Here is a 13,717-nt window from a genome sequence, read left to right as displayed (position 1 = left end):
CGGAGCGAATCTCGGGCTCCAAGCTAACAGCGTGGCAGGCTGCACAGATACAGCCCCCTGACCTGGCAACCGACAGCTGCATGTCAGCAGCACCTGACACACACACACACACACACACATACACGGCTACAACCGGCCCAGTGTCCGCGGATGAAGCTTCTCCACCATCCCCCACACCCCCGCCCGATTATGAATCCCCCCTGTTCCCCCCCCCCCCCCCCCATGATGAAATCCCGGAACCCAGCAAAGCGCGGGAACCACGTTTGGAAGACTCGGCAGGTTACACCAATGGACCAGAATCCCAATGACTGTTTCATCAACCCGACGTGAGAACAAAACCAGGAACTCCTGAACGTTTTGTCCAAAGGGAAACCAAAGGTTTAACCCTCCTGTCCGGGCGTTTCATTTGAACCTTTAATCATGAAGGAAGCGGGGTCTGCGAAGGGAAGGCACAGGTTTTGCCGCCGATTTTTGGAAGGATGTACTAAAACCACTCAGTCTGTGGCGGGCTCAGCTTCTACATTCTGCAGAATCTCACACCCGTCCGTCAGCCTTTTAAATGGCAACTGAATAAAACCAATTGTACAACAGTACTCTGCAGGTCCACGTTCAAACATGTGCAGTCCCCCTCCCCACAGACCAGCTCAGTCTTTTCACTGTGCAGCGTCACTCTCCACGTAATAAACTGGAAGTATATATTATGCAGCGACATTTCAATTGTCACAACCACGTTCAAACAACTACCATGAATAAAGGATTCAATATTTTCAATATGTTCAATATTTTCCATTCAATATGTAATGTACAAGTAATATACAAAAGCAAAACTGAAATAAGGCCCAAATATTCTGCAAAATGGCTAAACGAGAGACGGGTCCGAATACAAAGAATGTGATTCCTCAGAATCTGAAGGATTTAAATCTTGCTGCATGCCACCAACTAATTCAAAATCCTTCGTATGTAAACAGCAAGATGGTCAGGAGTTAAAAGAAAATGGGTTGAAGTCAATCATAGCCAACAGGTCAGGCAATGTTACTCCATCGCTGTATAAATACAAATGGACTTCCACCCGAACGTTAGGCATACAAGAAACTACTGTCCCACATTTGGACAGGGTTGTTAAGAAAGATTATGGTGTTTTGGCTTTCATTAACAGGGGGATTGAGTTTAAGAGCCATGAGATCTTGTTGCAGCTCTATAAACCTTTGGTTAGACTGCACTTGGAATACTGTGTCCAGTTCTGGTCGCCCTATAATAGAAAAGATGTGGATGCTTTGGAGAGGGTTCAAAGGAGGTTTACCAGGATGCTGCCTGGAATGGAGGGCTTATCTTACGAAGAGAGGTTGACTGAGATCGGACCTTTTTCATTGGAAAAAAGAAGGAAGAGAGGGGACCTAATTGAGGTGAACAAGATAATGAGCGGCATAGATAGAGTTGATAGCCAGAGACTTTTTCCCAGGGCAGAAATTGTCAACACGAGGGGTCATAGTTTTAAGCTGTTTGGTGAAAAGTATAGAGGGGATGTCAGAGGCGCGTTCTTTACGCAGAGAGTTGTGAGAGCATGGAATGCATTGCCAGCAGCAGTTGTGGAAGCGAGGTCATTGGGGATAGTTAAGAGACTGCTGGACATGCATACGGTCACAGAAATTTGAGGGTTCATATATTAGGTTTACCTTACATGAGGATCAATGGTCGGCACAACATCGTGGGCTGAAGGGCCTGTTCTATGCTGTACTGTTCTATGTTCTATTAGTATTAACTGTAGATACAAAGCTGCAATGGGCAGATGCATTTGTAATAACCTGGACTATATCATGTTTTGAAGGCATTAATTTTATTGAAGTAATGAAACTAATCCTAATAGTTTTCATTGCACTCCACCTGACGTGCAATCTTGGTGAATAATCAAAGCAATATACAATTATAAAGAGCTGACTATAACAAACATTTCAGATCTGAATCACCATCTTCACTACTGTAATTGAACTAAGGAGCTTCAAAAGGTCATAAAATGTTTAAATTTGCAGGTCACAGAATATAATAGAGGCCAGTGAAACCTGGCTTCACAAATATTGATGAAAATTTACAGCCTGTCTAACCATAATATAGAAATTTCTTTTTGTAAAACATGCAATTTTATTGAGACAGGTGAAGTATTGCAAAAATAACCATCAGTAAAAACCCCCTGGTACACTGAAATACGAATTATACATTTATGTTTGTAAGGGTGCTTATTTTTATTTTCAAATTTGAGATGAATTTGCTTTAAAGGTGAGAAGGGATGGACAGGAACGTAGGGCATAATTTACTGTAAGCTATATTGGAAATATTAGCAAATGAGTAGAGACTTCAAGACTTTAGTAGCAGGAGAACCAAAGATTGAAATAATATCCACAGTGTTTCTCAAAGAGCTGGTTGGTAGTTTTCCACTCTTTCTAACAGCGCATCTGAATATCCGGGAGAGTAATATCTGGAAAAAAATAACATAATTTATTCTTAAATATGATTCAAGATTAAAATCTTGAAATGTAATGAACACACAATAACAAATTGTTTCTCTATCCCTGTAACATCATTCAACCCTCCAAAAACATTCTGTTGTTCAATTCTGGCCTCTTAGAATCATAGAATCCCTACAGTGTGGAAACAGGCTATTTGACCCAACAAGTCCGCACCATATGTCTGAAGAGTAATCCACCCATTCTCCTACCTTATTACTCTACATTTACCCTGACTAATGCACCTAACCTATACATCTTAGGACATTATGGGCAATTTAGCATGGCCAATTCACCTAACCTGCACATCTTTGGATTGTAAGAGGAAACTGGAGCACCCGGAGGAAACCCACGCAAACACGGGGAGAATGTGAACTCCACACAGACAGTTGCCCGAAGCTGGAATCGAACCCTGGTTCCTGGCGCTATGAGCCACTGTGCTGCCCTAATTTCCCCAATTTCCTTTGGGGATCCTGCCTTCAGATAGCTGCACAAGAAACTCTGAAATATCCACTGTGTATTCCTGCTTTAAGATGTTCCTCAAACCTAATTCTTCAACCAATCTTTCAGCTATCCATCCCAATATCTTGCTATGTGTCTCAGTGTCAAATTTTATTCGATGGGGCACCATGGATTTACCATATTAAAGATGCATTATATGTAAGATGTGATTTCAAAAACATTTCACATGCTAAAATCATAGCACAGAGGAAATACTGCTAAAATATTAATTAATTAAAGGTAATTCTGCTATAATGCGACAGTTGCATTCCTCTACAACCTAGTGCTATAAAAAAAGTCTCGCTGTAGCTGATCACTACACCCGTTCAGTAGAAGGTTTGCCTTAGTGGAATATTGCGTGCAATTCTGGTCTCCTATCGGAAAGATGTTGTGAAACTTGAAAGCGTTCAGAAATGATTCACAAGGATGTTGCCAGAGTTGGAGGATTTGAGCTATAGGGAGAGGCTGAACAGGCTGGGACTGTTTTCCCTGGAGCGTCGGAGGCTGAGGTGTGACCTTATAGAGGTTTACAAAATTATGAGGGGCATGGATAGGGTAAATAGGCAAAGTCTTTTCCCTGGGGTCGGGGAGTCCAGAACTAGAGGGCATAGGTTTAGGGTGAGAGGGGAAAGATATAAAAGAGACCTACAGGACAACTTTTTCACACAGAGGGTGGTACGTGTATGGAATGAGCTGTCAGAGGAAGTGGTGGAGGCTGTTACAATTGCAACATTTAAGAGGCATTTGGATGGGTATTTGAATAGGAAGGGTTTGGAGGGATATGGGCCGGGTGCTGGCAGGTGAAACTAGATTGAGTTGAGATATCTGGTCGGCATGGACGGGTTGGACCAAAGGCTCTGTTTCCATGCTGTACATCTCTATGACTCTATAACACCCACAATTCATCAATCGTGTTATAGCCAATTTGCATTGACAAAACGTGTGCTATACCAGAACAACCTGTACTTATTCTGGTTATATTTAGAACCACTTCTAACAATTCACTCACAAAAGTCCAGCAATTGACACCCAAAAAAGTACTAACATTGTCATCATAGCTGGCTTGGATCACTCTACATAGAGTCATAGAGATGTACAGCATAGAAACAGACCCTTCGGTCCAACCTGTCCATGCCGACCAGATATCCCAACCCAATCACCAATTCAATCTGTGCGAATATCTCACTTTAGGAAATGCTTTAGATTAAAAGTGGAACGGCTTCACCACCAGATTTTCAGCTGACAATGAAACATATGTGCTCGGTGAAGCTGGAGGTTCAGTGGACTAATGGGGAAATGTGAAAACAACATTGCTAATTCAGCGTACTGTGAGAATTTGGAATACATAAAAAGAAAATCTGAGAATTTGATCATATAACGAAATGCACAATGCAGGTTGATAAAGCACAGCTGGACGCTGTTTGGGGATATAGTGCATTGAAATAATATGTTGTGAGTCAAAGGAGGCAGCTTCCATTTATTCATTCCCCTCACAGTGAACTCTCAACCTTAGATCTATTGGGTGTTGGGTAGGAAAATTAAGAGAGGAGGAAAAGATCACAAATGTGGTTCAGGTGCAGATCAGCCATAATCTAATTAAATGTACATTAACAGTCAACAATGGTTCCTAATATTTCTCATCTTCCTAAATTGAAATTTTGTTATTTAAGAAGATGTTTATGTATTGTATTGAACTAAAAATTCATTTGGATACATCAATCCAGCTTAACATGTCTAGCTTATATCTCACAGTGGTCTCGTCAAACTTACTTAAGTTTAAAACTTTGATTTGTCTGTGATCTTTCTCTTTCTTGAACGAGATACCAGCTATATTTTATATGCAAGATATTTCTTTACCGTCAGACATGTATTGTCACTCCTTCATTTTGCCATATCTAAGTTGTCATACTTCCTCTCTAACAGGAGTTTAGGAGTACTTCCATTAAAAAAAACAAATTTGAATTTCACTTAAACTAAGTTAGCTTTAAGGCTCTTACTGAAATTTAAGCCATTAGTCTTGCTCCCAATCCTCTCTCCCTCAAATTGAATGCAAAACTGAATCATGTTGTGATTGCTAACAAGTGATGCCTTTACAATGAGGTCATTGATTGGATGTGAGATGGAACATGAGGAGGGGAAATGTGAGGCTATGCACTTTGGCAGAAAGAATAGAGGAGCAGAATATTATTTAAATAGGGAAAGACTGCAGAAATCTACAGAACAGAGGGATTTGGAGTCCTCGTGCATGATTCATAAAAAGCTAGCATACAAATTCAATGAGAAAATAGTAAAGGCAAATGGGATATTAGCCTTTATTTCTAAGGGAATGGAGTATAAACCGAGATTTGCTAAAACTTTACAATGCACTAGTCAGATCACAGTTGGAAAAATGTGGACTATTTTAGACTTCTTATCTGAGGAAAGATATATTGGCATTGGAGGCAGTTCAGTGATGACTCACTAAGCTGATCCCAGGTTTGAATGGACTGTCTTATGAGGAGAAGTTGTGTAGATTGGGTCAGGATTCATTGGAATAGAGAAGAATGAGAGGCAATTTAATTGAAATATACAAGATATTTAGAGGACTTAACAGGGAAATGTTGAAAGGTTATTTCTTCTTGTGGAAAAGTCTAGGACCAGACAGCAAAATCTCAAAATAATGGATTATGTATTGAAGACAGAGATGAGGAGAAATTTCTTCTCTCAGATGGTTGTGAATCTGTGGAATTCTTTCCCATAGAGAACTAAAAAGGCTGGGTCATTAAGTATATTCAAGGTTGAGATTTTAATCAGTAAGGGGATCAAGGGTTATAGGGAAAAGGCAGGAAAGTTGAATTGAGGATTATCAGATCAACCATGATCTCCTTGATGGACAGAGTAGACGTGATGGGCATAATGGCCTACTTCTGCTCCTATGTCTTAAGGTCCTAAAGCCTTAACCATATTTCATTGTAGAATCTAAAACCTTGTATAGCTTGCTTCTGGTTGGCCTCAGAATGTGATTCAATCCAAAACACTCTATGAGCTCTAGGCTACTTTGCTCATCTGATTTTTCCAGTTTGTATCAAGTCCTCTTTGATTATCACAGAACCTTTCTGACAAGTTTCATGCCTTCTCATGAAAACTGACAAAGGTGTCAGCAAGTGCTGGGCCTACCTCATTGTAACACCACTTTTTGAGTGGGTATAGTGTCATTGAAACTGAGGAGAAAGTGAGGTCTGCAGATGCTGGAGATCAGAGATGGAAATGTGTTGCTGGAAAAGCGCAGCAGGTCAGGCAGCATCTTGGGAACAGGAGAATCGACGTTTCGGGCATTAGCCCTTCTTCAGGAATGAGCAAAGTAGCCTAGAGCTCATAGAGTGTTTTGGATTGAATCACATTCTGAGGCCAACCAGAAGCAAGCTATACAAGGTTTTAGATTCTACAATGAAATATGGTTAAGGCTTTAGGACCTTAAGACATAGGAGCAGAAGTAGGCCATTATGCCCATCACGTCTACTCTGTCCATCAAGGAGATCATGGTTGATCTGATAATCCTCAATTCAACTTTCCTGCCTTTTCCCTATAACCCTTGATCCCCTTACTGATTAAAATCTCAACCTTGAATATACTTAATGACCCAGCCTTTTTAGTTCTCTATGGGAAAGAATTCCACAGATTCACAACCATCTGAGAGAAGAAATTTCTCCTCATCTCTGTCTTCAATACATAATCCATTATTTTGAGATTGAAACTGAACCAAGCAAGTTGCTAAATCCATGAGGTTGATGAAAATAGATTCAGATACTGATAACACCTAGATTGCCATGATATAGTGGTCTTGTGCAAATATCAATGGCTTCCATGAGTGGTGTGAATAGGCTACAGTGCATATCATGCAAACTCATAGAAGGGGCTAGAACAGCCACTTTTGGCCCTGAATGGTGTCCAATCTTTCCACCTAAGATTACACTTGACAGGGAACATGCCCTAAAACTTTGAGAAGCTAGCCATCTCATGTTGCAAGTTTGGAGTAAACACATGAATGGTATTCTCCACCAATAGGATGCTAATGTCACACCATTAAGATATTCTGCCTACTGCTTTAAGATCAGGTGATAACCATGATAAGGAGGTGTCAGTGTTGGATTGGGGTGGACGAGGTTAGAAGGCACATAATGTCAAAGAGACATACAACACGGAAACAGACCCTTTGGTCCAACTCATCCATGCTGATCTGATATCACAACCCAATCTAGTCCCACTTGCTAGCACCCGGCCCACATCCCTCTAAACTCTTCCTATTTATATACCCATTTAGATGCCTTTTAAATGCAGCAATTGTACCAACCTCCACCACTTCCTCTGGCAGCTCATTCCATATATGTATTACCCTCTAAGTGAAAACATTGCCCCTTATGTCTCTTTTAGATCTTTTCCCTCTCATCCTAAACCCATGCCCTCTAGTTCTGGACTCCCCGACCCTAGGAAAAAGACTTTGCCTATTTATCCTATCTATGCCCCTCATGACGTTATAAACCTCTATGAGGTCACCCCTCAGCCTCCAACACTCCAGGGAAAACAGCCCTAGCCTATTCAACCTCTCCCAAGAACTCAAATCTTCCAACCCTGGCAACATCCTTGTAAATCTTTTCAGAACCCTTTCAAGTTTCACAACATCCTTCTGATAGGAAGAAGACCAGAATTGCACTCAATATTCTAAACGTGGCCTAACTAATGTCATGTACAGCTGCAACACGACCTCCCAACTCCTGTACTCAACACTGACCGATGAAGGAAAGCATACCAAATGCCTTCTTCACTATCCTATCGACCTGCAACTCTACTTTCAAGGAGCTATGAACCTGTACTCCAAGGTCTCTTTGTTCAGCAATACTCCCTAGGACCTTACCATTAAGTGTATAAGTCCTGCTAAGATTTGCTTTCCCAAAATGCAGCACCTCACATTTATCTAAATTAAACTCCATCTGCCATTCCTCAGCTCATTAGCCCATCTCATAGAGTAATAGAGGTGTACAGCATGGAAACAGACCCTTCGGTCCAACCCATCCATGTTGACCAGATATCCCAACCCAATCTAGTCCCACCTGCGAGCACCCGGCCCATATCCCTCCAAACCCTTCCGATTCATATACTCATCCAAATGCCTAACTGTTGCAATTGTACCAGCCTCCACCACTTCCTTTGACAGCTCATTCCATACATGTCTCACCCTCTGCGTGAAAAAGGCGTCCCTTAGGTCTCTTTTATATCTTTCCACTCTCACCCTAAACCTATGCCCTCCAGTTCTGGACTCCACCACCCCAGGGTAAAGACTTGTCTAGTTATCCTATCCATCCCCTTATAATTTTGTAAACCTCTATAAGGTCACTCCTCAGCCTCCGTCACTCCAGGGAAAACAGCCCTAGTCTGTTCAACCTCTCCCTATAGCTCAAAACTTCGAACCCTGGCAACATCCTTATAAATCTTTTCTGAATTCTTTCAAGTTTCACAACACCCTTCTGATAGGAAGGAGACCAGAATTGCACGCAATATTCCAACAGTGGTCTAACCAATGTCCTGTACAGCCGCAACATGACCTCCCAACTCCTGTACTCTGACCGAAAAAGGAAAGCATACCAAACGCCTTCTTCATTATCCTATCTACCTGCAACTCCACTTTCAAGGAGCTATGAACCTGCACTCCAAGGTCTCTTTGTTTAGCAACACTCCCGAGGACCTTACCATTAAGTGTATAAGTCCTGCTCAGATTTGCCTTTCCAAACTGCAGCACCTCGCATTTATCTGAATTAAACACCATCTGCCACTCCTCAGCCCATTGGCCCATCTGATCAAGATCCTTTTGTAATCTGAGGTAACCTTCTTCACGGTCCACTACACCTCCAATTTTGGTGTAATCTGCAAACTTACTAACAATACCTCTTATGCTCACATCCAAATCATTTATGTAAATGACAAAAAGTAGAGGACCCAGCACCAATCCTTGTGGCACTCCACTGGTCACAGGCTTCCAGTCTGAAAAACAACCCTCCACCACTTTCTGTCTACTACCTTTGAGCTAGTTCTGTATCCAAATGGCTAGTTCTCCCAGTATTCCGTGAGATCTAACCTTGCTAACCAGTCTCCCATGGGGAACCTTGTCGAATTCCTTACTGAAGTCCATATAGATCACATATACTGCTCTGCCTCAATCCTCTTTGATACTTCTTCAAAATATTCAATCAAGTTTGTGAGACATGATTTCCCACGCACAAATCCATGCTGACTATCCCTAATCAGTCCTTGCTTTTCCAAATACATGTACACTGTGTCCCTCAGGATTCCCTCCAACAACTTGCCCACCACTGATGTCAGGTTCACTGGTCTATAGTTCCCTGGCTTCTCCTTATTACCTTTCTTAAACAGTGGCACCACGTTAGCCAACCTCCAGTCTTCCAGCACCTCACCTGTGACTATCAATGATACAAATATCTCAGCAAGAGGCCCAGCAATCACTTAACTAGCTTCCCGCAGAGCTCTAGGGTACACCTGATCAGGTTTTGGGGATTTATCCACTTTTATGCATATCAAGAAATCCAGCACTTCCTCCTCTGTAATATGGACATTTTTCAAGATGTCACCATCTATTTCCCTACATTCTATATCTTCTATGTCCTTTTACACAGTAAACACTGATGCAAAATACTCGTTTAGTGTCTCCCCCATCTCCTGCGACTCCACACAAAGGCCATCTTGCTGATTTTTGAGGGGCCTTATTCTCTCCTAGTTACCTCTTAATTGCACTCCTACTGCCTTTGTACACTTCTAAGGATTGATTTGATCTCTGCTGTCCATACTTGACATATGCTTCCTTCTTTTTCTTAACCAAAACCTCAATTTGTCCAGTCATCCAGCTTTCCCTACACCTACCAGCCTTTCCTTTCATCCTGACAGGAATATACTTTCTCTGGATTCTCATTATCTCATTTCTGAAGGCTTCCCATTTTCCAGCACTCCCTTTACCTGCGAACATCTGCCCCAAATAAGCTTTTGAAAGTTCTTGCCTAATACCTCCAAAATTGGCCTTCCTCCAATTTAGATCTTTGACTTTTAGATCTGGTCTATCCTTTTCCATCATGATTTTAAAACTAATAGAATTATGGTTGCTGGCAAAGTGCTCCCCCACTGACACCTCAGTCACCTGCCCTGCCTTATTTCACAAGAGTAGGTCAAGTTTTGCACCTTCTCTAGTAGGTACATCCACATACTGAAACAGAAAATGTTCTTGTACATGCTTAACAAATTCCTCTCTAGCTAAACCCTTAACATTATGGCAGTCCCAGTCTATGTTTGGAAAGTTAAAATCCCCTGCCATAACCACCCTTTTATTTTTGACACCAAGTTTTCGTCCAAAAGGTTTATTTGAAACCACAAACTTTTGGGGCACGCTCTTTCGTCAGACAAAGTGAAGAGAAGCACACAGGCACAGAATTTATCGACAGATCAAAAGATCATACAAATAGTATGGGTGGAGTGTCAACAGGTTGAATAATAAGTCTCTGCAGATCATCTAAAGTGTCAGATGGTGTGAGTAAAGTGTCAACAGCTGAACAGCAAGTGAAGGGAAGGCCTATATAATCCGATTAACTCAGTCCCTCACTCTACCACAAGCCCATGAATAACTTCATGATATTGCACTTCTCTAGCTTCCACTCTAAACATATTAAATAAGCCATCCCTTACAAACAAACAGTCCGCTTACAAAGGATCTGCTCAGGTGAGGAGGACCATGACGGACACCTAAAGATGCTGAAAGATACCCTCATAAGAACAGGATATGATGCTCAACTCATCAATCACCAGTTCTGATGTGCCACAGTGCAAAACCGCAACAACCTCCTCAGAAGACAGACACGCGATATGACCAATAGAGTACCTTTCATTGTCCAGTACTTACCCAGAGCGGATACACAATGCCACGTTCTTCGCAGCCCTCAACATGTCATTGATGACAATGAACATCTTGCCAAGGTCACCCCTACGCCTCTACTTCTTTCATTCAAAGAAGCACCAAACCTTAAACAGATCATCATTCGCAGCATACTATGCTGATCAACCACAACACCACAAAACCCTGCCATGGCAACTCTGCAAGATATGTCAGATCGTCGACATGGATACTACCATCACACATGGGAACACCACCTACCATGTACACAGCAGATACTCATGTGACTCGGTAATGTTGTCTATTTCATATGCTGCAGTCAAGGATGGCCCGAGGCATGGTACATTGGTGTAACCAAGCAGACACTATGGCAATGGATGACTGGACACTACACAACACAGGAATGTTTCCTCCCAGTCAGGAAACTCTTCAGCGGTCGAGGACATACAGACTCTGATCTGCGGATAAGCGTCCTCCAAGATGGACTTCGAGATATACAACAATGCAAAGTCACTGAGCAGAAACAGATAGCCAAGTTCTGTGCCTCAACCATGATCTTGGATTCATGTCATGCTACATGTGGCCCTACCTACTCTTTTGTACCTGTAAAATCTTCCTTACGCTCTGTTTTGACACCATCACCTTGATAAATTGTTATGATCTCTCTACCTTAATTAGTTTTTATAGTTTTGGATTACTTATTAATTTGGTCAGACCCTTGGCATGTGACTCTTATACCTACCATTCCAGTTATTTAGTTTGTCTCCAGCACCACCTTATTTTCAATGTTTTATAATTATCTCTGCCTCATTTAATCAAATTCTGGTCATCCCTTTGCTTGTTACTCAGCTATTGACACTTTACTCACACGGTCTAACACTCTTGGTCACCTGCAGACTTACTGTTCGACACTCCACTCGTGCCATTTGTATGATCTTTTGATCTCTCTGTCGGTAAATTCTGTGTCTATGTGCTTCCCTCTCACTTCACCTGACAAAGGGGCCGCGCTCCGAAAGTTTGTGATTTCAAATAAATCTGTCGGATTATAACCTGGTGTCATGTGACTTCTGACTTTGTTCACCCCATTCCAACACCGGCACCTCCACATTCCAATTAATTGAGGCAGAGAGATAAGTACAAAAAAGTAAAAATAAGATGGTGCTGGAGGCAAACCAAATGGCTGAATAACATGATGAGTATAAAAGTTGCATGCCGAGGGTCTAACCACAGTAACAAGTAATCCAAAATCATACAAACTAATTAAGGTAGAGAGATTATAACAAGTTATCAAGATGATAGTGTCAAAACAGGAGAGTAAGGAAGATTTTACAGAGACAGAACAGTATGGTGGGGTTCCATGTAACGTAACATGAACACAAAATCATGGTTGAGACCACAAAATCATGGGTGCGGAATTTGGCTATCAATTCTTGCTTGACAATTATGTTTTGTTGTATATCTTGAAGGTTGCCTTGGAGGACACTTGCCCGAAGATCGGAGGCTGAATGCCCTTGACTGTTGAAGTGTTCCTCGACTGGGAGGGAACATTCCCATCTGGTGATTGTTGCGCAGTGTCCACTCATCCATTGCCGTAGCGTCTGCATTGGCTTGCCAATATACCATGCCTTGGGACATCCTTGCCTGCAGCATATGAGGTTGACAAAATTGGCTGAATCATATGAGTATCTGCCGTGACCATGGTGGGTGGTGTTCCCATGTGTGATTGCAGCAGCCATGTCGATGATCTGACATGTCTTGCAGAGGTTATCCTGACAGAGTTGTGTAGTGTTGTGATGAATAGTGTCCTGAAAGTGTGGTAATTTGCTGAAAATCTGTTTAAGGTTTATAAGTTGTTTAAAGGCAAGAAGTGAAGATGTAGGGATGATGTTGGTGAGATGTTCGTCATCATTGATGACATGTTGAAGGTTGCAAAGAACACAGTGCACTTCTGCTCCAGAGAAGTACTGAATGATGAAGGGTACTCTATCGGTTGTATCCTGCGTCTGTCTTCTGACAAAGTAATTGCGGTATTTTGTTGTGGCACATTGGACCTGGCGATTGATGAGTTGTGCATCATATCCTATTCTTATGAAGGCTTTAAGTGTCTCTTTCATTCCTCTTCATCTGAGCAGATCGTGTATATGCAGGGCTTGTCCATAATTTATATAGTTTTGAATTACTTGTTTCTTTGGTTGGATCCTTGGCTTGTAACTCTTATACCTATCGTGTTATCCTAGCCATTAGGTTTGTCTCCAGCATGACCTTATTTTTAATTTTTTGTATTTAGCTCTCTGCCTCAATTAATCAGAATACAGGTCATCCTTTCACTTGCTATTCAGTTGATGACACTTTACTCACACCATTTGACACTTCTGATTACTTGCAAAGACTTATTATTCAGCCTGTCGACACTCCACTCACACCATTTGTTATGATCTTTTGATCTCTCTCCGTATATATTCTGTGCCTGTGTGCTTCTCTTCACTTCATCTGATGAAGGACCAGCGCTTTGAAAGCTTGTGATTTCAAATAAATATGTTGGTCTAAAACCTGGTTTCATGTGACTTCTAACCAAAACCAGAAGTTTCCCATCTTTTGAACCTTCCCAACTGGCTCCAACAAAGATTTATGTTCTTTTTAGAATGAGGCTATGCCTCTCTCCAATTAAAAGTTAATTAAATTCTACTGTTTCAATAAGGAGTCAATCACTAAGATTTCTTAAGCAAAAAAATGAACAAATATTATTACTTGCTAATCCAGAGAAAAATAAAAATCTGACATGAAACATACA

At 41.5% G+C, this 13,717-nt stretch overlaps 1 protein-coding gene across 3 annotated transcripts in view; it reads right to left on the bottom strand.

The window, feature by feature from the left end:
• Positions 1-1,817: 1,817 nt before the first annotated feature.
• The window catches only part of spag6 (sperm associated antigen 6), a 206,000-nt gene continuing 194,100 nt past the window's right edge, over positions 1,818-13,717 (bottom strand). For all 3 annotated transcript variants that reach the window (XM_043690438.1, XM_043690439.1, XM_043690437.1), the window contains one exon: positions 1,818-2,470. In XM_043690438.1, coding sequence (XP_043546373.1) covers positions 2,404-2,470 — 67 coding nt within the window. In that variant the 3' untranslated portion in view covers positions 1,818-2,403. The remainder of the gene's footprint in view (positions 2,471-13,717) is intronic.

Source organism: Chiloscyllium plagiosum, chromosome 5, assembly GCF_004010195.1.
Source record: "Chiloscyllium plagiosum isolate BGI_BamShark_2017 chromosome 5, ASM401019v2, whole genome shotgun sequence".
Taxonomy (NCBI): domain Eukaryota; kingdom Metazoa; phylum Chordata; class Chondrichthyes; order Orectolobiformes; family Hemiscylliidae; genus Chiloscyllium; species Chiloscyllium plagiosum.
This window is presented reverse-complemented; position numbering and strand designations above follow the sequence as displayed.